This window comes from Halichoeres trimaculatus, unplaced genomic scaffold (genome assembly GCF_033239565.1).
Source record: "Halichoeres trimaculatus isolate MK-OKI-2021-1 unplaced genomic scaffold, fHalTri1.1 fHalTri1_scaffold_12, whole genome shotgun sequence".
NCBI lineage: Eukaryota > Metazoa > Chordata > Actinopteri > Labriformes > Labridae > Halichoeres > Halichoeres trimaculatus.
In genome coordinates this window covers 16,970,792-16,993,936 of record NW_027437190.1, presented here as the reverse complement: position 1 = coordinate 16,993,936, position 23,145 = coordinate 16,970,792, and the positions used below count along the sequence as shown (strand labels likewise).

The window sequence follows — 23,145 nt, the reverse complement described above, 5'->3', positions numbered from 1 at the left end:
TTGCAGTAAGAAGATGTAAGCCTGGTTGGACAGAAGGCTGGTTGGAGGCTAACTGTGTTTATCTGTTTTATCCAGGCTGGTAAAGTCTGAAAGCAGTGACTCTCTCTGCTCTCAGAGCAGCGGCAGCAGCGGGACACACCCTGCTGTAAGGTCTTTGCGGCAACAACCAGGCAGGTCACAGTCCACCTCCTCAACAATTAGTCCCTCTTCTTCCTCAGCAACAAGATGGACTTCAGGTAAAACAAGATCAGTTGACTCAAACTCAAAAAGATGAATGATTCTGCTTTACATTTATTGCATTTTTTCCCTAATCATATTAATGAAATGATCCAAGAGCATAACATTTTGGTAGTCATTTGCTAGAATATAAATCTGCAGCGTGTCCTTGTTTAAAATGTACTTTCTCTACATCCATGCATTAAACATGGCCTGATTTAGACTATAGTGAGGCGAAGAACATAAATGATTTGAAAAATCCAGTTCAGAATTTGTTTAATGACTCATTTACATTATACTCAGTTATATTCTATATCATTAACATGTTGAAATCCTGTATTTATTGTATAAATTAGATTCCCATAATTTCATCTTGAATGTGATTACAGTAAGATGATTCTAATGAAGCTATCCAACTTCCACTCACCCTCTCATGTTAGAGGGACTCTGGCCATGCTACATACCATAACGGATGAACATATTGCTCCACAGGTTTGGGGGCTGTTCCATCCTCAGCTGATAAACCTAAAACTGAGCAGCAGAAGAAAAATCCTGAACAAGCAGAAGACAAAAGCTCCAAAGAGTCACGCTCCCAGAAGCACAACAGGGTGAGTGTGTGTTTGTGTGTCCGTTCTGTATCAGCCAATGAAAATTATTCTAAAATACTCAGACTGAGTTTTGCGATTTGGTTCCTCCAAGCAAAAGATGCATTCCATTTAACCTCCGAATGTATGATGTTGTCTTGGGCTCTAAGCCATCAGTAGGAGATCCTTAAAGCTTTATGAGTTGTCATCTGGTGAAGTTATAGGCCAAGCCCTTCTGTTGATCACATCACACATGCCAGCCACATGCAGGTAGACCCAAACATCCCACAAAGAGCTTCATTTTGAGAGATGATCTGAGCTAGACATTTAGCCATCACAATTTGGCGCTTGTCAGAGTCGCTCACATCATAACACTTATCCATTTTTTCCCTGCCTCCCACACATCAACTTTGAGGGCCAAATTTTCACGTGCTGCCTAACATTTCTCACCCACTAAAAGGTGCCACTGTAAAGAGAAAATTCAGGCTTTTTACTTCATCTATAGTGGTGTTATGAATGATCACTGTACCTTCCCAGCAGTTCCAGCTGAGATAAATCATTAATGTTCAGCAGGATGTGTGGACTGCATCGTAATGTAATAACCTAATTTAAGAATTTTGCAATCGGATCACCTGCTGGCTACCTCCACTGACCCACACTTAATCATGTTTTCATCTGCGCTATTTACACAATCAACACGGATAAAAACATATGTGAACACATGCAGAGTACACACACACACACACACACACACACACACATGTACTCTAGTGAATGGTTTCCAACAATCTGCATCCTGACCTTGACTCTGATTTCATTTCTATGCAAACAGGCTTATCCTCCAAGTATGCTCAACATAGAAGAGAACAGTTGGTCCTGTTGAGAAATAATGATAGCAGTTTATTTAGGACAGAGATTAAATGCTGCCTTTTTGCTCCTTGTGAGACTGAACGGCAGCAATGATTCCTCACAATAATTTACGATGTTTCCTGAGAACAGCCACTGTGACAAGATTAAAGGCAGATCTGTCCATCCCAGGAACGTGTTTCCCACTCATAACATATTTGTATATTTGTGAGCGCAAAGACAATTTGTGCAAGGACATCCCCCAAAGTCAAGACATTTCAACATCCCTCCCTTTTTAACGGGAGCTGTGCTAAAATTAGTTTCTCTGAACCAGGTTAGTGTCAGGCGGTGAGGGGCGAAATGCAACTGGATTCCCTGTTATCATATTTGTGCTGCTGTGAAATTGTGTCTGTGTGTCTTGTCTTGTGTGTCCTCAGATGCTGCTGGAAGTTGTTGCTAAAACCCTGAAACACCACGGGATCACTGGCGAGCACAAGTGCTTTGAGGCCTGCAGCAAAAGACTGTTTGATATCTCAAAATTTTATCTCAAGGTTGGGTTTTATTTTTTTTACTGCCCACACATATTGAGCACTGTCCTCTCTTTGACTTTTTTTGTTTGTGTTCTGCTGTACATCCAGGATAGCTTCTTCAGTTTCAACCATATGTTGTTTGTTTGTTCAAGATCCTCTAAACAAATTGGCTCGATCACAGCAACAGTTTAAAGACATAATTTGTCTTTGTAGGTTTTTTTTGGCAATGCCCGCTTTTCATCTATTTCTCATGCGTCCCTGTATATTGGGATCAGGTGTTTTGTCTGATTGGATATAAAGAGTGATGAAAACTGCTTTGCTTGCCAGAAATTAGTAGAGAAGTAATCCATTTTTTTTTTCAGCAAAAGCTAAATAAGCTGTGAACAAACTGGAGAATAGATGTAAGAGTTGTAACATGTAGAATGGTCAACATATGACAGTTAGTACTTTTCAGTTTGTAGCTAGTAATATAATTTTTAGTGGTGGGATTGATTAAAATTTTTTTTTCAGAGGCTTTGTAATAAATTAATCATACATGAAGCGCATGTCAACATTTGACTGTATTTTTTAGTTCAGGATTTTGGTGGATGACTTAATCAGTGAAGACACTCTAGCACTTTCCACATTAAGAGGTGTCACCTTGTGCATCTCTGTAACTGGGATGCTGGGAACTTTTGCACTGAGAAACTTGTTGTCTGGAGTACAACTATTAATGGCATTGAAATGAAGCGATGTTTTTAATGCAATTTTTTTCTGTAATTACGTAATCTTAATCAACACAATCAAGTCCTAGCCGAAACAATTTCATCATGATTGGTCCGAAAGTTTTCGGTTGATGTACTTTAATAAGAAATGTTTTTTACTTTTTGCAATTACCCCTTGCTAATTCTATGATTACAACAATTATGTAACACTGCAGGCACCTTAGGGTTATACTTGACCACAATGGACCAGAGAAGTTTTTTATTATTATTATTTTGTTGTTCATATGCTTTTTCTAAGTGTAACTGACCTCTGATTGTTTCAAGTGTTTTCATTCCCATGACTCAAAGCAGCTCATGGTTAACTCTGAGTCCCATCAAAACCTCTCTTATTGGAGAGCTTGTTAATTTCAACGACTTTGTACAAGTAATTCTTATATTGTTGAGTACACACAACATTTTTTACCTACCTTACAGCTCTGAAGTTGAAATATGTTCAGCTTTGACTTACAGGGTGGGCCAGAAAGATTTACCCATCATATATCTCTATTTTGACCTAGAAACTTAAAATTTTGTATAGTTTCTCCTAAAAGGCAGAGCTTTTGATGTACCCGAGTTCATTTGTTTACTCCTCATGATTGTCGAGTATGGCATGGAAGTGTAAGTGCGACTAGATTGTGGCCTTGAAGGATGCTGGACTGACGACAATGCAGATCATGAAAAAGGTGAGTGTTTGACATAGGAGTGTCTACAATGTCATAAAACGAGGAGACTGGCTATACCACCAGCAAGCCAATCCCTGGAAGAAAACGTTCAGGCCGGACCAAAAGGGTTGTTGAGATGGAGAGGAAGAGAATCCAAAAGGAATCCTCACAGGAGCATGAGGGCAACAGCAAAGGAAGTGAACATCTCAAGAACTTCACTGAGAAGAATCGTCAAACAGGATATTGGTCTGAAATCACTAAAAATGCAACACAGACAACTGATTTCAGCCGCTTCCAAGAAAAAACGACTTGACAGGGGGAAAATGATGCTGCAGGAGATCCAGAGTGCCACAAAGTCCTGGTTTGGTCTGATGAGAAGATCTTCACCGTTCAGGCAGTGGTCAATTCCCAGAATGACAGGGTTTATGCACATAGTGCACAGCAGCTACCTGAAGGATGCAGAGCTCATTTTCATCGTCAGAAGCCAGCTGGAGTCATGGTGTGGGCTGCTGTTGCATCTGATGGCTCAAAGTCTCCTTTGGTCTTCATTCAGGAGGGTGTGACAGTGAACAGCCAGGTCTACCTTCAAATGCTTGAAGAAAAAGTGTTGCCTTATTGTACCAATGTGTTTGGAGACCAGTACATCTTCACACAAGACGGTGAACCAGCTCACACATCCAATGTCACACAGGCCTGGTGCAAGCAGCACTTTCCTGGCTTCTGGGACAAGAACATCATCAATCCAATGGACTTTGCGATCTGATCTATCCTGGAGAGGGAGGTCTCAAGAGTATCTCACAGCAGTGTCACTGCTTTGAAGACAGCTCTGATGAAGTCATGGTCAAAACTTGATGCAGAGACAGTGCGGCGCTCATGGCAGGCAGTGCCAGGTCATCTCCAGGCTATGATAAAGGCAAAGGGTGGCCATATTGAGATGTAAATCTTTTTGGTGACAGAGAATAAAGTATAGAAACTGTGTTCAATGTTTGTCATGTTGGTCTGCAAGCATTTTTGGATAGTGCGGAAAAAACAATGGGTAAATCTTTTTCTTCTTTGTCGTTTGAAAGTCATTTCACCTTTATGCTCTTTCTCAGGATCTGAAGACATCTCGGGGTCTGCATGATGAGATGAAGAAAGCAGCAAACAGCAACGTTAAACAGGTAACACTGCTAAACACCAACAGCTGGACTGGCTTTGGCTCCTCCAAACCAGAACCACTTTAAATTTATTTTCTCTATTGCAGGTCATTGACTGGGTGCTGGAAAAGACCTCAAAGAAGTGAAGACTGTATTATGGATGGAAGGATCTTTAAACAAAAGATTGATTTGAGTCATATTTTCATACTTCTTTCTTTAAAGCCAATGTCTTTTAAATTGTTTCATAAACCTTTTAGTAATTTACTAAATATTTTTAGTTGATTTTATTGGATACAAGGCAATCATATGATAACACTTTATTTAATTTCTGTTCATACAAATCACTTCAAAACTGTGGCCTCAGAAAACAGACACCAGTACACTGCTCTGTCTGCAGTCACTGAAGGTTACATTCGTCTGTCTTTGTAGCTGTCTTCAAACACACTTTAAATCTCTTTGTTCTGCGCCTAAATACAATATTAATTTTATGGCTTTATAATTGTACATATTTTATCTCTGTGTTTCACATGTTTTTGTTTGTGACACAATAAAGTGTTTTTGAACCTTTTTTCTTGCACGTTGTTGCTTCCTGATTACAGCCCGAGTCGCTGGAAAAGTGTGTGTGTGCGTTAAAAATGATCTGACAGAATGTGAGCAGTGTGTTCTGTCTATAAGAAAAATGTCTAAAATTATCATATCAGACAGCTTACAGCCCAGTCTGGATGGGAACTGCTATCCAGACAGTGAAAACAAAGCTGTGAGCATTGCAACACATTATGCGTCGCTGATTATCGCTGAAAGTCAGATTTGTTGTTTGTCGTCAGAACAAACTGATGAGGAGCTGATGAGATACGACCATTGCAGCCAGGAGGAGCTGGCCACAGGTTTTTGGCTAAAAACTTCATTTCCCATGCCAAGGCAACATCAAACTATCTTCTTTTTTGTGAAGTGAAACTTAAACAGAAAGAAAGCTTCAACTTCAAAGCAGTGGATGTTTTTTTTCTGTCTTGGCACTGTGTTTACTAGATCAACAAGATTACCAAAAATTTTCTTTGCTGTTTTAGGCGACCACAATTCTGCTTCATTATGAATTAATGGGAAAAACGTGTTCACATTTTGGTGAATAGTTTGGTTTATAAAACACTTTACTATAATGTAACTGTTACATATAGTTTGAATAATCATGATCATGAATGCGGGTGATATGGAAACGGTTTAAAATAATAACAAAATAAATGAGTACAGGTGCTCACCTGAGGGATTTCTCATACTCTGTTTGATGGTATTAATGGTATTATTGAATTATAAATGCTGTGTTATTATTTTCTGTGTGCTGTTTCTTTCCGAAAATTAGTATAACTTGCTTTTTTAGCTGTGAAAAATTAATAAAACTGCTTAAAAAAAACATTTATAAATCTCCCTGATACTAGCTCTATAATTTCTTAGGGAATAAAACATGTACTTTGGTGAAGAGAACTAAGGGATGTCCCTTTTCCTCTTTTCAGGTATAAATAAACAAACAAGACAAACATCAATCTTTTAGTACTTTATCATAAAATAATAATTCTATTTGAACTTTGGCTGAAGAAAAAAGGGGCACTCAAATTTTTCCTGAAGTATGAGAGGTTGAGCCTTTAGTTATCAGGCTCCTCTCCCGTGGAAACTTCTAGTCAGGATTCATGTTTTGATATAGCATATAGTTAGAGCTGGCTCAGGCCTTGACCAGCTCGTACTTACACTGCTGTAGAGTGCTGGAAAAACTGCCACGCTGACCCATTTTTTCTGCCTCTTCTGTTTGTCAGTTCCTAACTTGATATTATACTGTCCCATTCAAGTTACTGACCATAGATCTTTCTGGGAGTCCCTGAGCTCCCTTGTTTCGTAGGTTCCTCCGTTGGTTGCTGCTGACAGCCTGTTACTGTGGACCTGCCAGACTCCACTTTCTATGTGTGCAGTCCTCCCATCATCATTTCTGCTACATCAGAGTTCATTTTAGAACAGTCTGACTCCAACTGTGACCACTGACACTTTTATCCCCATGTAAACTGCTCAGTCTGACATTTATGGAGTGTGAATCCACACAAAAAAAATGTTACTATCTGAATGTTCTGATTGTTTCAAAGCAGACAACACGAGATAAAGTATTTACATTGTACTCCATACAGAGACAACAAACAACTGACTCTTTAGAAAATGACCAGAAAAGGAAAGCACTGTCTGTGCAGAAGACAAGACGCCAAACAGCACTTCTTATCTCTTGTCCTTGGATCTAAGTGAGGACATTAGTCAACTTAAGAGGGAATCTATCTATTTGAATTTTTGTTTCCAACATTTTGTTGCATAAGAAAACAGCACAACTAGAGCTCTGGAGGGTTTTTGTATCCACAATCAAATACCACAACATCCAAACTCTCACGCTGTACTTTTGGTTTCTTGGTTCTAAAGCCAAGACCTAAAATAATTTACGGACATGTTCTGTGTGCTCGTTAAGTGAACACAGCAAACGATGAGATGAGTCAGCCATCTGTTGTTTCTGCTGCTTGTTGAACCGTATAAAATAATTGTTGATAATAGCCAAGAGAGGCTCTTGTTCCCAGCACTCGAGGTCTGTCTTTTTAACTGATAGAGAGATGAAAGTAGATGAAGAAGAATGAGGGGGAAATAGGCTGAAGGCTAAAGCAGATAAACACAGGAAAAAGAGATGAAAGAGGGAATTAAAGGTCAGAGAGAAAAAGATGGTCTTCCATCTTATTCCTGAACATTTCATTAGACAAACTCAATGTGTGAAGTACTCCCAGCTAAGCTCGACCACTCTGCTGCCCGTTAGCCAGAGAAACAATTTAGTCTGAGAGTGTGGCGAGGAAAACATCTGTCTTCATGACAACAGGTGTACAAAGATAAGACTGTGTCAGTGTGCTGAAGCACTGAAGAGCTGAATCATACAGCGAGGTATTGCCAAACCAATTTCCCCACAGTGAAAATTTTTTAGCATGTGTCCTCTTAACCATGAAATCAGCATTCTTTTTTTTTCTTCTTCCATCTCGCAGCTTTTCTGCTTCATCCTTCAAGGTTTGCAGGAAGGTGGAGCCAAATCTGAATGACACTGAGAGAAGGCGAAGGCTGAACGGTGAGAGAGATTTCAAACACACTGCACATGATGCACAATCACCGTTTTATGAGTCAGTAACACTATTTAGGAAATTATCATCCAGTATTCTCGGTTTTGGGAACAAATAGTGAAATCAAAGCTAATTCATGTGTTCGCTAACTGGGTTATTAGGTGTTTTTAAGTGACCCAATAACTTTTAGGAGTAGGAGCCTCTACTTGCTGCCACTGCTGAAACTTGAAAGGCGGATGGCTTGCGTCATCCCAATCAACATGTGTGCTGCCACACTGAATTTTGATATCCCTTGTGGATTATTTATCTAATCAGTCAAACATCTGGTGGCTTGGGTTTTACTGCTGTGGAGACATTCTGCTGAATAAACTAATATTACATGTAACACATAACTCTGAATAAAATAGGCACAACTCGGCACAATCAGTTTATATTCATACTTTCTGACTTCTATTGATATATCCAAGACTTTGATGAGCACTTGGATCGGATTGTTAAATACATCGATGATATAGAATAGAATAGAATAGAGTAGAATAGAATAGAACTTTATTGACACTGTAACAAGTCAAACGAAATTGAAGTCACAGCAGCAATCAAGAAAAAAAAAGTAAGAAAGTGTATAGAAAGTGCAAAAAGGTCCATAAGAAAATAGTTGATGACAGCTTGTCCATCATTCTCCAGTTCAGCCAGCCTCCACCTCCACAGGGTCCAGGACTGAGCTTCTTCAGTCATGCTCCATCTCTGTCTCCTGGATCCTGTCTGCTCACAGCAGGTGAAGCTCTTCCAACATGGCGTTGGTGTCTGATGTTAGCTCCGTTAGCCATGTCTGTGAATAGCATGATGCTACTCTGCCCTCTGGTATTCCCTCTGTTGCTGGGTTAGCATGGCTAGCTTGTCCGTCTTATTGGAGATAGATCTTACATTCCCAATAATGATGGATGGAAGGACAGGTCCATGTCGTCACTTCTTAGCTCACACCTGAGAACCAGCACGTCGTCCTCACCTCCTTCTCCTCTCCTTGTGGGAAGACATCAGGCCATTCACCATTTAGCATTGACATTCTACAGGCTGCTAACAGCTGAGTTCACATGTAAACAATGCAGCCATGGTTACATGTAGGATCTCCAGAAAAACACAGGAGAAAAAGTAGAAAAAATATCACTGAAGCCACAAAAAGTTTGGTGTCCATGACCAACAAATGAGCCATACAAAGTAATGATCCACTCCCAATACAAAGATTACAAAAAGAGACGAAAAAAATTACAAGAAACAGATAAAGAAGAGAGAGCTGCTGCAAAAGGCAGCCATAGCCAACAGGGCGGCGCCTGGCAACATGTATGTCCAAACAGCATGTCATTTGAATGTACTCGTTTTCAGACTGCACATATCAACAATGCAACCATTTTAGAAATGCTCAGTTATGGTCCCTTTAAACCGTCTAAATATGATTTGTTGAGTTCAAGCCTCTTCCACATTTTCAGTCTTTAAATCTACAGGAGACTAAATTGCTTCATTTAAATTCAAGTCCTGTATAAAAACAGTCCTTTTATAAATCAGCTGTTCCCTCTCGAATGTCTAAAACCCCCAGGCACGAGACCTCTGTGTCCTTTATGTTTGCTGCATCTCATTGTTATGGGTTTGTGTAGGTTGTTGGAGTACATTTTAGTTTCAAAAAGGAAGAATACAAACCTGCATCACATTAGTCAGCACTTTGCCTGAGAGATGCTGCAGAAGATTTGGACAGACGCTGACGGTTCCTACCAGAAAGATCAGCTTCATGATTAGGAAGCCATGTTGAATCCTGACCTCATATATGAGAAACTCTTCTGGAGTTGTAATGATTGATTCTCTATACCTTTACCGGGACATTAATGAGCTGGAAGCTAAAAGACTCCCAAGTCCCTGGAGAAACGGGCCGGGCAGACTGCTGTGGTTGTACATTTTATAGAACAGTAATTAGTGCTGCACAGACTATAGGATCCAGCTCAGCATCGACAGCATGTGAGAGTTTGTGTTTATGGGTGGGAGCTTTATTTAGTATGAGTGCGTCAGTGTGTGACAGTGCTCATTTAGGTGACAGAAATGATGGAGCAAAGAGTGCACATCAACAAACATTTTATAGAACTTAATGAAAATGAGGAAGCATTACGTTAAATTACAGTCATGATTGTCATCGAGCTTTCACAGTCAGATGCCATCTGTGCCAATATTTTCCTTATGAGAGATGATCTTGGACCCACCCGACTGTGACCAGACACTGTCAACAGCCTCTGATGCACAGCTGAAAGGTATCTCAGTTTGTTTCCTTTCCTTACTTGTTTTTCAAGCTTTTTATGCGGAAAAAAGAGTTTTTTTTATTATTTATTTGTTTACATTTTTTTTTTCGCTTTCCAAATCAGATGACTGATGTCAATATGATCTATTTTCCCTAAGATTATTCACTGGAGTAGTCATGACACAAAGACTTGAGTTAGCTTGCCTTTATTCAAAGTAGTGATTGGCACTCTAGACATTGATGATTACAATTTTCAGTGTCATTTCAATCCAAATAAAGAGTAAGATAATTAAACAAAAAACTGGTTCATTTGAGAGGTGATTTGTTATGCTGTTTCTTGTCGAAAAACAGCTGGGTGCAGACATGAAACCCTTTTTGTCTCCTCTTCTTTCGAAGCAACTCTGACGTAACATGTAACTCTGATGTCTGGTTGAGGGTCAAAGAAGCTTAAAGGAACATTGAGAAAACACATTTCATTTCTCATGGTTGGAGGTTGCCACCTGCCCAAACCCACCCTCAAACAGAGGACTTTAGAGTCCTGCTTGTGCTGTTTGGCAAAGCAGGTGCTTCACCATTTCAAACACAGCCACAATAGTTTGAAACAAGAGTCTGCCAGCACAAATCATGAGGATGGGAACGTCAAAAGACTTTCTGAATGATTTTAGATTAGCTAGAATAGAGTAAACAGAATAGAAAAGAAAAGAAAAGAATAGAATGTGCTTTAGTCATCACCAAAGGAAAATTCAGGGTCACATCACCAATACCGTGCAAAAATTACAGAATAAATAAATACAATAATATAATAAGTGTCAGCTAGAAAAAAAAGTCCAACAGAGACTATAGCTTGGCCATAATACTCCAGTCTGGGTACAGGATGCTTTCAACTACCAAAAAGTGTCGCAAATCAGGGTGAGAAGTGCAAACATACGTCCAAAGAACAGAGGAGATCGTCGCTAGTTTAGCTCCACCTGGATTTCTAAGACAATAATCTGTCAGGTAGGTCACTCACTCAGGCGCCAAATGATAGTAGACTTTATCACAATGAAATGTCAGTTGCTAAACTCCTTCATACTTTTAGGACTTCTATATTTGAGCTTGTTTTTGAACATTTTAGCCTGGGAAGTAGATTTTTCTGACTATGATAAAAACATTTTATAGAAGTATCAAAAAGCTGGTCTCTCATAATTTGTTCACTGACAACAGCTGCCTGTTAAACTACATGTATATACACTCTCATACTCCGAAACATCAGAGTTGTAAGCTGTAAATACCAACACAAAGTACTCATTAGTGCTACACCTCTCTGTGGAGTTAAAGGGAAATGGAAAACCTAGGGTAATTCTCCAGCCATTTGTCACTTCAAATAATTCTTTTTAATCTTGCACACAGTCATTCAATCTGTTGTGTTGGTAAATATCTTGATTAGTACAACTTTAATGTTACAATTAATAACTCTGGTTTTATATTAAGAAAAAGCAAAGCTCTTTTAATCTGACTTTTCAGTTTACTCCTATAGCTCTTTTTTCCGGCTCATTACCACACTGCATCCTCACGCTGTCACATGATTTTCTTTGTGTTCTTGTCCTCTTGCCTCTGCTGCATGTGTACCTGTTCTTCGTCTGTTTGTGTCCCTCTGAGGTTTCATCTGAGGTTTCTTGTCTTTAGTATCATATTGCTCTATTTTTCTTTAGAACAGAAATTTTCGGCTATGAAACAGAACATGAGAGAGTTTAAAACCACAGAATTTAAGAATTTCCTGGATTTTGAACAAACCTTTGGCATGGACCTTGTCCTTGCTTGTCAGTAGGAATCTATCATCCTCCATCTTTTTATGGTCAGATGGCGAGCCTGCTCTTTTGTCATCAAATGATGTTGTGTTGTCATATTTTTCCTGTGTGGGGTGTTTGAACTAAACAGAACTTCAACGGTTCAAATTCCCTCTGGTGCTCTTTTCATTACAGCACGCTAACACATTTTGTTGTTGTTGTTTTAAAAACATTATTTTACTGTCATTCTCTGTGTGTATGTACACAGGTTCATGGGATGCGTAACAGAAAAAGCACTCATTCAATATGTGTTGGTGTGTAAGAGCGATGGGGTGCATTCAGGGGTACTGTAGGGACTTGGCAGAGGCATCCTGCAGCATGCCTTTCTGTCTCTCACACACAAACCCTTCCTCACCCCTCATCTCTTTTATCATCAGGTTCCCAGAGACTGCTACTTTGTTTTTCTGTGTGTGAGAAAGGAGAAAAAAGAACAAGAGGGAGACACAGTGTCTCTTCAGTGAAAGAGGAGGTTGTGTGCAGTCAGTGGGTGTACATGGTTTCATGATTTGAGGTTTCACATGTGTGTAGGTTGTGTGGGAGGTTGTTTTTGAGAGTAACAGTGCTTGAAGTACAGCGATTGTTAAGTGGGAGTGTCATGGCAGCGACTTGACCTTACAAACATGCCCATATGTGTGCTCTGATGCTGTGTGTGCTTGTGTATAGTATGTGTATGTTGCTGAAAAGGTTATTCATCCTCTTCTTGTCTGTGAGCTCATAGCAAAAGTGACAGACTGGGGCGATGACCCAGTTTTCTTTGTCTTGCAGGATTAACATAGTGTGCTCTTGTCTCGCAGATTCATCATTAATAACTCTTTACAAAACACAAGACTAATTGTGTTTGACTTTTCACCTCAGACACATAGTCTGGTCTAGGGAAAGAAAGAGACACCTTCCTGCCTTCTTTCCTCTAGAAGAGGCTTTTTAAAACATATACTTAGTAGATGCTCAAAAGCTCCAGCAGTTAGATGCTGTTGTTGGTGCCATGATCGGGTGCTTGAGGTTGTTGCTGAGAGCATAGCCTCAGCCATAAGTGCCGGCAAACAGCACCACACCCCAAAGAAGAAATAACCTTTGTCAGAGCTAGAGAAACACCTTGGGTGCAGTCATCAACAACAACATCAACAGGTCTGCTTCACACAGCCTCTGACTGGCAACTGCAGGTTGACCTGGGTAAGTACACTGCAAAAACTGAAATCTTATCAAGTGTTTTTGTCTTATTTTCAGTAGAAAATTCCCTTTTAGACTCAATACGAGCCACATTCACCTGACCAGTCCAGAAAAATGTCTTCTTTCAAGTTATTTAAAGACAAAAATGAGGTCTGAATTGCTTGTAACCAGTAAAAAAAAAAAACTCTGCCAATGGAACAAGAGAAAAGTTACTTGTATTAAGACATTATTCTAGTCTCAAGGAAATTTTCAAGCAATTTTTTTCTTGTTCCATTGGCAGATTTTTTTTACTGGTTACAAGCAATTCAAACCTCATTTTTGTACTCTGATAACTTGAAACAAGACATTTTTCTGGATTGATAAGTTGAAAGTGGCTCATATCAAGTATAATAAGGCGATTTTTACTTAAAAAAAGACAAAAACACTTGATAAGATTTCAGTTTTTTGCAGTGCAGCTGAAGTTTGGACAGTAAATTGCAGCAACACCACTTCCCTTCAGACATGATCATCACCTCTAAGGCTTCAAAACACCAGATCGTGCTGGAACTGACAGTGCCTTGGGAAGAGCGCACTGAGCATGTGCGCCAACAAGAGGAAACACGCCAAGTACCAGGAGCTGTTGTGTAGGGACAGATGCTGGAGTATGTTCTATGAGCCAGTAGAAGTGGGCTGCAGTGGCTTTGCAGGACACTCACCATGCAAAGTCCTCTGTAGGCTGGATGTTACAGGAGGGGGCAAAAAAGAGGACCATTCAATCCGTGAGTGAAGTCGCAGAGAAAGCCACGAGGTAGCTTTGGATTAAAAGGGCCAATTTGTGTGTTTTTTGGTGGAACAAAAGTCGAGTCCCGTTCAACCCCGACTAGCTCACCTGGGTTGGGTGCCTGATGACTTCAGATCTGTTTCTTGCATAGTAGTGTTTCTAACCTAGTTTTGTCACGAGACAAAAAAAAGTAAGACCTCTAGATTACTAGCTCTCTTGATTCTACAGTCTTGTTTTAAAAAGCTGGGACTTTGTCAAGTGTAGGCCAGCAAAATTTTGCATAGGACTATTGTTATTTATTCTATAGAAAATAATTATCCCAGATATGTACCTTTTCACATCAAGTAAAGAGATAATGGATGTAGCCACAGAGGCTCCAACTATTAGTTGACCAACAGCTTTGAAATGCCTAAAAAAAATTTTTTATAGCAATCCAGATGTTGATTTTCAAAGAAGGCCACATTTAAGAGTGGAAGTCACTGTTGTGATGTTTACGGTGAGCAAAACATCATTGAAGTTGCACAGTGTAATTCATTATTTGTCTAATTAGAGTTAAACACAATGCTTCCTCAAGAATGAAATTATTTTTATTTTTATTTTTTGGGTCGCTGACTGAAGTTGTTATTTTGGGGACTTAAAACTGAGATCCACAGATGGACTGCCATTGGCCTCTCATTACTCAAATATAAAACTGGAGGTAGGAGGTAACTGGTAGCCTGGCTCTTCTCAAAATGTAAAGATCTTCACCACTTAGTTATCAGTTTTCTCATATTTGGCCTCTGCAAAATGTCTGTCTTTAATTACACTAACCTGAAGTTGAGTGTTGAGAAAGACATGTTAATTCACTTCTGAGGTTTCAACACAGCTAGGCAGGCCAAAGTTTTGTGTAAAAATATTGAAGGTTTATACCTGCCTGGTATAAAACTGAAACCATCAAAGCAAACAAGTACAAGGTCAAAGGGTCTGTGAGGATTTTCTAAGTAATCTTGAAAAAAATCCCCCTTCTAAATATATGCCTGGTCTCAATCCACAGTTTAAAATGAGATTATCAGCACCAAAATAGGTTCTTGGATTAATTTTGTAGTAATGTTGAACACAGGAGCTAAACAAGAGAGTAATAGTGCACAGGCTAAAGGCTACAACAGGGGCTTAACTATTTGTGATAATGTTCTTTCCAACCCACATGCAGCAGTTATTCTGCATGGGTCTGTTAAAACTAGAAAGTCTATCAATACAATGAAGAGTGAAGTTAAGTTGGTGCTGCGATGGTAGCTAACCAGGATTCAGTAACGTGACATGGAAACCTTAGAGCACCAGGCTGCCAGTAGTGCTAAGTATGGACAACCATCAAACTACGGTACAAACTTACAAAGTTTGCTTGTTGTCACATTTCAAACTTTAGCGTTATGTAACTGCTGATTAAAACCTTGCCTTGCAGTGTTGGGCATTAATGTCACTACTAAGAGCGTCGTTAGTCGTTTCACTACATTTTTCAGTGACGACGTGGTTGCGTCGTTGTTTACAAAATCAAAGAACATTTCAATGGCTTTGCTAATCTTTTTGGTCATTTAGTGCGGAAGCAAAAAGTTACATTAAACATTTTAAAATGATTCATGTTGAACTGCTTGAAGCGGAGCTTTATCCTGCAGTCTCTTCTCACACTTAGGAGGATCAGACTGTGACGTCATCTCCACACGCTGCTGTGTCTGTGTCGACCAATAGAAGCGGAGGACCTGTTGATGTTGTCACTCAATGATTCCTGCCTGTGACTTCTTTGTAAACACCATAGACTGTAAAAAAATGGACGTCCCCTTGCTCGGCTAGAAGTGAGGTCTCCACAAAAACTGCTCTCCCTGGTGGCTGGCTGCAGTATAGGTTAAAAAATCCAGCTTTCCAGCCATTCCAGATGGGCTGTGGTCAAACTTTAAAAAATTAATACTCCTCGTAAAAATGTTTCTCACTTCTGATTGTTGTGGTGATTTGTAGATATCATTTGGCTGTGTTTTACTCAAGTTCTCTTTTTTCTGAAATGTTTCGTTTTCATTAGTTAAACAAGGTTAAAAACGAGGCTTTACATAACGTTTAAAGTTGATTGACGGCTGCCGTTCTCATATATTTTTTTCGGGGATTGTAGGTAGAGTCAAGAAGTGATTAGACTTTCAAAAACAATAAAAATAATTATTATTTTTGTCACCCAGCTCCACCCAGATTCTTCCAGAATCCCTCATCGTCTCTACTGCGCAGACTCTGGCCCCCTTCAGTTCACTGAGAGATGGCAGAAGAGGTAGGAGAAGAGGAGCAGCTGAAGGAATCACCATGGCCCTACCTAAGAAAATATATTAGTTTTTGTACTAGGAAAAGTTATGAGGTTAGATGCCTCCTATGCCAACCCAAGGCGAAGTTTCTGTCGACTTCAACAACTTCAACAAATCTGAGAGGTGACTACTGAATATGCACAACCAGCAATTAAGCTAACCACCACATGTCAACCACAGAATAAGATGTCAACACAAACAAGCTCATTTTCAATAGCCAACAATTTGTAAATTAATTTAATTAAGCATAAGGATGTAGTAGCAGTGTGTGAGTGTGTGTAAATTGAGGATTAAATATTTAAATTGATACATAGTCATCATAAAAATGCGCACACGCATCTTGGCCACAGAAGCAGCACTTAACTCTATTCATAAAGAGGTGGTGATTTTTAAACACTAAATTCAACCTGTTATCAGCATTAAAATGTCCGGTTGTTCTGTGGTCACTTTTTAGAAACGATACTATACAACAGAGGCAACGTCTGACCAAGTTTTGACTGTCACAGAGCAACCGGTGTTTTGGAGTTAATAGCGACCATGCTAAATTGTGACTCTCAGCCGACAGTATTATTGATTAACTGCAGAGAGTCACCAGTTAACAGGGTCACACTTTACACTGAAACACCAGCGACGTCTGCGGGTAAATAATTAACTCTGGACGTGATTTTTTTGGTTCTTTTATTATGAACCAGTTCTCAGACTCAGCAGCCTGTGTTCTCTTTTTGGTCTGGAAGGGTTTCTGATTTTATTGACACATGTTTAAGTCCTGGTATGCCACAGTCTGGTAAGTGTTTACGGATAAAGCAGTCATGAGCATTGAGTGACAGTTGTTTGTTCAACTTGCTCTGGTGGATTTCTTCGCAAAAAAACGTCTGTCCACCTAACATGGACAGACACACTTGCACTTATTAATTTAGTTGGGTCTGTTTTTATGTTTTTTTTTTGTTGTTGTTTTTTTTTAACATGTGATGTTCCTATGTGTTTTTATGTTTTTCATAAGAGCTGCTGGATACAATAATTTCCCTATGGAAATGAATAAAGTATCTATCTATCTATCTATCTATCTATCTATCTATCTATCTATCTATCTATCTATCTATCTATCATCTATCTATCTATCTAATATCTGTCCACTTGCTGATCTCTTCTGTCCACTCACTGCTATTTCACAAAGCTGGGAGCTGTTTACCATCCATGAAAGTGATGATAATTAGCTTAAAAATGCATTTTTGGTGGTTAACTCTTCCACGTCAGTTGACAAACCACTACACTCCACAGTGCTTCTGCACCCAATTTGCGCGCGCATCTGGCGTTGTTGATCAACAAATAATCCCTCTATATTGAGGGAAGAGGTATGGGAGAAAATGAATTAACAGTAAAACAAAAATCTGTATTCAGTATTACTGTTAGCACTAACAAATAAATGTCTGAAAATGGGGGATCATACTCATGCACAGATCAGGCAGAGGGGGGAGGGGGAGTAATATGTTGCGTAGCGTGTGCAGTTAGCGTAAGAAAGCAGTGCAATACCAACAGTAGCTATGGCCGAAAAACAGCCCAAAAGAAAAAGGACAGAAGAGCATCAAATGAAAAAGAAGGTCTATGATCAAAAGACCCGGGAAGACCCGGGTCAACATTGGTGTGGCTTTCCGACAGTGGAGGGAACTCAGAGATTTAACAGAGCTGAAAATAGACGCAGATGTCGCCGTCTTTCTGCTGGACAGGTAAGCAAGACTAGCTTTATGGTGCTTCACATAACTGTAACAGCCGTTGAGCATTTATCCTATTGTCTAATCTGCCAAAATGAACTGTTGTTGTGATGTTATCAATTATGGCAGTCGAGTTGTGGTTACTGTTGTCTGACGAGTCAGGGTTACATTAGCTTTGCAGCTTAGCAGTGTGCTAACCCAGAGTCAGCGTCAGATAAAATTAAACAAGGGGCACAAATTCTTGTTCATTACTGGATTCATAACTGTTATGTAAAGTTCTAATTCACATATACAAGGCACAGTACCGCAACGAAAGCCACGTCCCTCCCTCTCTTTTCTCTCCCTCCAGTGCACACACAACCGTGCGTCTTTAGCGCACCAACATTACAGTGAACATCAAACACCATTCAACAATCAAAGAACCACGAAACCCAAACAATAGTAGGGAGCTACAGATAGAAATACCTTTAAAACAGCTGCAAAAAGCAGATTAATTCAATTTCAATTTTTTTTTAATTATGGTACAAATATAAACATAATGACATTATTTACAGTACAAATGGGATCTGATGGCACATAATCCAGGGTCAGATTAGAGCTTTCAATCAACCTATCAGGCCTGTTTTTGTAAAGTGTTGGGAAACCAAAGCACTCGGAGAAAACCCACACAGGCATGGAGAGACCATGCAAATCCTTCACAGAAAAGTGAAGATCCTGAGCTGTGTCCTCAATGCTCCTCATTGAATCTTCATCACAACACGCCCACTTTGTTGCAGCGGCAGCACTTCTTCATCCAAGACCATAAGCGTTGCACACAGTTTTTCTTTTTCTTTTTTTTGGCTGCAAGTGAAAAATAGGAATTTCAAACTTTAATCAGGGATGGACCTGATAAGAATTAAAACCTAAATATTTAAGAAAGAAGGTGTTTTTCTTACTAGTGTCCATGGAGGGGTGATCTATGCTGTCTAGTTGAGCCCCCATGGAGCCCTGTTGAAGCTTGGCGGTGTCCATTTTAATGTGGTTTGCATCCCGTTGAATCCTGTTGGCAAACTCCTGAATATTAGTGAGATCCTGTTGAATCCTGCTGGTTAACTGCTCATTAGTAATGAGATCTTGTTGAATCTTGGTGGCCTCAAGTCGAATCCTGACAGCATCTTGTTGAATCCTGGAGACATGTCAGTCACAGTTAGTACACTACCACTTCTCAACCGTGACATTTTGTAAACATCACTGCTGACTTTCTCTGATTTGTCAGACAATCTAAGAAAAGATGATCTCACCTTGTTGTGCAGTTTCTAATTGATTTTTCCAGGCTGAGTCTGTTCTGTGGTTCTGCAGGCTTTACCATGATCCTTATTGGGCTATTGAAACAACACAAACAATTAAACACATAGTCATAAAGCAAAGGCTAAAGCCCTGCTTTAATGTATTCACCTGAGAAAAGTTTTCAAACTAAGTAAATGTTTCTCTGTTCTGTTCATTAAAGCTGAAGTTATATGTGTGCAAAGCCCATCAATGTTTCATTTGAACTGTGCCTGTTACTACTTACCCTTTTTTCCCCATTTTTGCCCTTTCAGCCTCACTGATTTCTACTTTGATTGCTGCAAACTTTAAAGGTTGACTGCAAACAAAAGAAATTATTGCCGTTAATTGTTTGAAAATAAGACCTCTTGTTTTCTGACAAACACAATTTAAAAGAACGCTGCAAGGATCCAAAATTCACCACACATGATAAAGCAAAAACAGAACAACAAAACGGAACAAACAAGCACAAACACACTTACAAAGGCTCTGGTCTGTTCGGGTTATCAGGTGTAAAGAAATGATGACTGAGGATTTTTTGTGGGGTTATCCTCTTATCCGGATCCCAGTTTAACATGGCCTCCAACAAGTCAATGCCTTGCAGATACCTGGTAGCTTCTTTCTTATGGTAATTAGCCTTGATTATCTATTTAAAAAAAAAGAAGATGAAAAAAACAGTTACAATTTTTCCTAATTGACATACATTGCTTGAATTATTTTTTTCAGGACACTGTGAATACTTACTTTCCTCACTTCCTTCAGGGAACCAAATTTGTAGAACTTGTTGGTGAAGGCGCTTATATCTGATTCATTGTCATCCTGTGTCTGAAGGAGAAAGTTGAAAGTGGTTAAAAGTGTTTTGTAATTTAAACATATTGCAAGAAACGTAATAATTTTTACATATTAAATGATGTAACCTCTTCAGTGTGATAGCTGTGAAAACAAACAAATGCATACCTTCGGTATCCATCCACCAAAGTTGGTTTTAGTGAAGTAAGTTGTAGACTTCCTTCCCTTGTTGAGTAAATGCTTGGGTGGCGGTCCAAGGAGGTTTTGAATTAATTTAAGCTGAAATCACATTAAAACACAACAATATGTTAGAACATTTATTATTGCCAGCTTGTGCATACTGACTTTACTATAGTTAAAATCACACCAAAAATCAAGCCAAACTAAAACAAAAGATTTGAAGAACTGACTGGCCACTAACTCAGCTTATGACTAACTAGTGAAACACTAGTGCTTAAGTGCTGAAAAGAATATGTAGTTTAGCAAAGAGAAACAAAACAGGAGTGAAAAGCAACACATTCCTGTCACAGTTACTTACAACTCTGTGTTTACATTGCGAAGGAAAGGGCACAGAACCAAAGAACATGGTTGCCATCACACAGCCTAGGGCCCAGACATCGATGGCCTCATCATATGGAAGTCCTAAGAAAAGCTCTGGAGCCCTAAAGAAATTAAATGACACAAAATTGTCGAATGTAAGACAAAAGGGATGAAAAGTGAGAACTGTTGTTTTTAAACCAGATGAGTTGACTGTTTTGAATTTAAGGGCTTATCTGTTTGCTTACCTGTACATTGGTACTGGATTAGGCTTGATCTCGTCTAATTCACTTTTTTTTACTGCCAGGCCGAAGTCAATGATTTTCACTGTTAATGGATTTGCTGACACATCCTCGATCATGATGTTGTCAGGTTTCAGATCAGTATGGATCACACCGAAAGCGCTCAGATGATTCAGTGCTGTGGCCACCTGGAACAAAAGTTATTATATCAATTATGATAAAATGACAAATATATATATATATATATTACATAAAACACATTTCTTAATACAGTTTGGGGGAGCTTCAGCAATATTCAGAAACACTGAGGGTAAAATGGAATGCTCAGTGCTCAGTTTAATGCCCTACCTGATGGATGATATTTGCAACTTGCTGCAAAGAGAACCTGCTTTCTTTAGAGCTAAGGTAATCCTGGAGGCTTGTGTCCAGTGCCTCAAATACCAGACTTCTACTTTTCGAGATCGAACCGTAAAACCTGACAATGTTGTACCTGTGCGATTTCTGTTTCTCAAGGAGATGCAGTATTGACACCTAAGAAGGCAAGACATATATTTCAGAAAAGTTCATTTTCAATCACTCTAAAGCAACAAAATCAAGACATTTTTATGAGTAGATCTTTATATAGCTGTTCAGAAAACAGGGTCTCCAGTAAATGATATGAGGCTTCACAGTCTGGATCAGATACATGTTTATGGATGTGGGGCAAAATTGTTTGGACCATTATCATATGGCCTTAACACAAATTCAACCCCACCTCATTCATAAGACCTCATGTAGTGACAGTAGCTTACCTCTCTTTCATAAGAGTCTTTCTCTTTGTTGGTCTTTATAGCAACAGTCTTCGAAGTGCATGTGTCAAAACACTTGACAACTTTTCCAAAGGCACCTTCACCCAGAGTTTCCAAGATCAGGTACCTTTCTGGGAGTTTTGGCTCTTTTTCATTGTCTGCCATGTTGGAAGCCAATGAAGACACCAAGTATAATGGCTGGCTAAAAGTACAATCGGACACAAAAAGAAAAAAATACGTCATTCTGTTTGTTCCAGTTGAAAATGGTATAATTACACAATCCTCTTTTAAAAGACCTGAGACTTGTGGTCTTATGAAAAAGGAAAATAAATAAATAATAATACATATAATAATAATAATAGTAATAAAATAATAAACAGAAACACTTTGAGACAGATAATATTACAGTAAGGCACTGCTGAAATCATGACTACTCTCAGTAAAAATATATTTCGCCGCTTGTTAAGACTTCATATAAGCAAGTTTCTAAATGAAAGCTCCATTTTTGGGTTAACTGTATCACAAACACCTTTTTCTTTAAAAATCTGGGAAGGAGGACCATGAAATATTTCCCACTGAAGCCTCTACGATCTTGTACAGTGTTTACGACAAGTATTTAAATTGTATTTGAAACAAAAAGGTTTCTTTCGTGCCAAATCAAAGGTTAATTTCAACATCAACAAGAAAATTATAAAACAATATTTGACAAAGACATCATTTTTTGGTGAAGCAAAAAAATGACCAGATAAATCTAAAGGATTGAATCCATTTAGAAAGCCCTGCTTTTTCCCCCTCAGCTTTCTACTTCGGTGGATTTTAGAAGCCTAATAGTTTTAAAAGTCAGAAAAACAGAGAAAGCACTTACCTTTCTTTAACTCTTGAATTTCCAAGTTTAAATCTCTGTTGGTAGATCTGTCTGTGAATGTGATCTTTGTCCAGAGCAGATTAACTGTTCATTCCAACTGAACTCTATGACTGAGAGACAAGAGGGCTAGGGTTAGGGGTAAGTTCTAGAATCCCCAGCCAAACACTGCACTGTGATGCGGAATTCTAAGTTTCTGTTTAAATATTTAAAAATAAACATTCACATGCAAATCCAAATACTATGAAGCATGTTTTATTTAAAATAAATTTTCTTTTCTTTGACCTTTTATTTTATAACTGTTACATGCCCCCCCACCCCCTATGTCCTTCATGGGTTTTGGCTTGAAGGACCTAGGTGTGCCTTTGCATAGGGTCTGGGTGGAGTCTGACCTTGTTACAGGTGAAGTGAATGTGGGCTTGTGTCCTGGTTTCCCAGGGGGAACTCAGGGGTTTCTTTTTTGATGGGGAATAATTTGGCTGCAGGAAAGGTGCTCGTTACCCCTGAAGTGACGCCAGTTCCTGTCAGACAGTCTCCTGTAACAGCTTGTGCTGTTACTCAAGCTTGTTCTGAAAAGGATGAAGTTGAAGTTGATTTGAGTGACAGCTTTATTTGTGATCCTGGTGTTAATTCACAGATTGAGAGTAACGCAAAACTCACATTGGCTCAGGAACGGTTGCAGTCCAGGTACCGTGCAGATTTTCCGCAAACTGCCACTCACATCAGCTCCAGCT

General features: G+C 39.2%; 2 protein-coding genes across 2 annotated transcripts in view; one reads left to right on the top strand and one right to left on the bottom strand.

Moving 5' to 3' along the window:
• Nucleotides 1-5,233, top strand: part of mtbp (MDM2 binding protein) — a 36,434-nt gene extending 31,201 nt beyond the window's left edge. Inside the window, exons 19-23 of the mRNA XM_074683541.1 lie at nt 76-236; nt 709-824; nt 2,084-2,197; nt 4,676-4,741; nt 4,825-5,233. Of these exons, the coding sequence (XP_074539642.1) occupies nt 76-236; nt 709-824; nt 2,084-2,197; nt 4,676-4,741; nt 4,825-4,863 (496 nt within the window). The 3' untranslated portion in view covers nt 4,864-5,233. The remainder of the gene's footprint in view (nt 1-75; nt 237-708; nt 825-2,083; nt 2,198-4,675; nt 4,742-4,824) is intronic.
• A 6,985-nt stretch (nt 5,234-12,218) lies between these two features.
• On the bottom strand, nt 12,219-21,714 carry LOC141800600 (homeodomain-interacting protein kinase 2-like). The gene is made up of 11 exons (XM_074683262.1): nt 21,553-21,714; nt 20,768-20,949; nt 20,521-20,644; nt 20,151-20,261; nt 19,938-20,018; nt 19,676-19,839; nt 19,441-19,512; nt 19,172-19,252; nt 18,827-19,056; nt 13,803-13,822; nt 12,219-12,344 (listed from the first exon to the last, which is right to left on the bottom strand). Exons 1-11 carry the CDS (start codon nt 21,712-21,714, stop codon nt 12,219-12,221), a joined length of 1,353 nt encoding a protein of 450 aa, XP_074539363.1.
• Between the last annotated feature and the right edge of the window lie 1,431 nt (nt 21,715-23,145).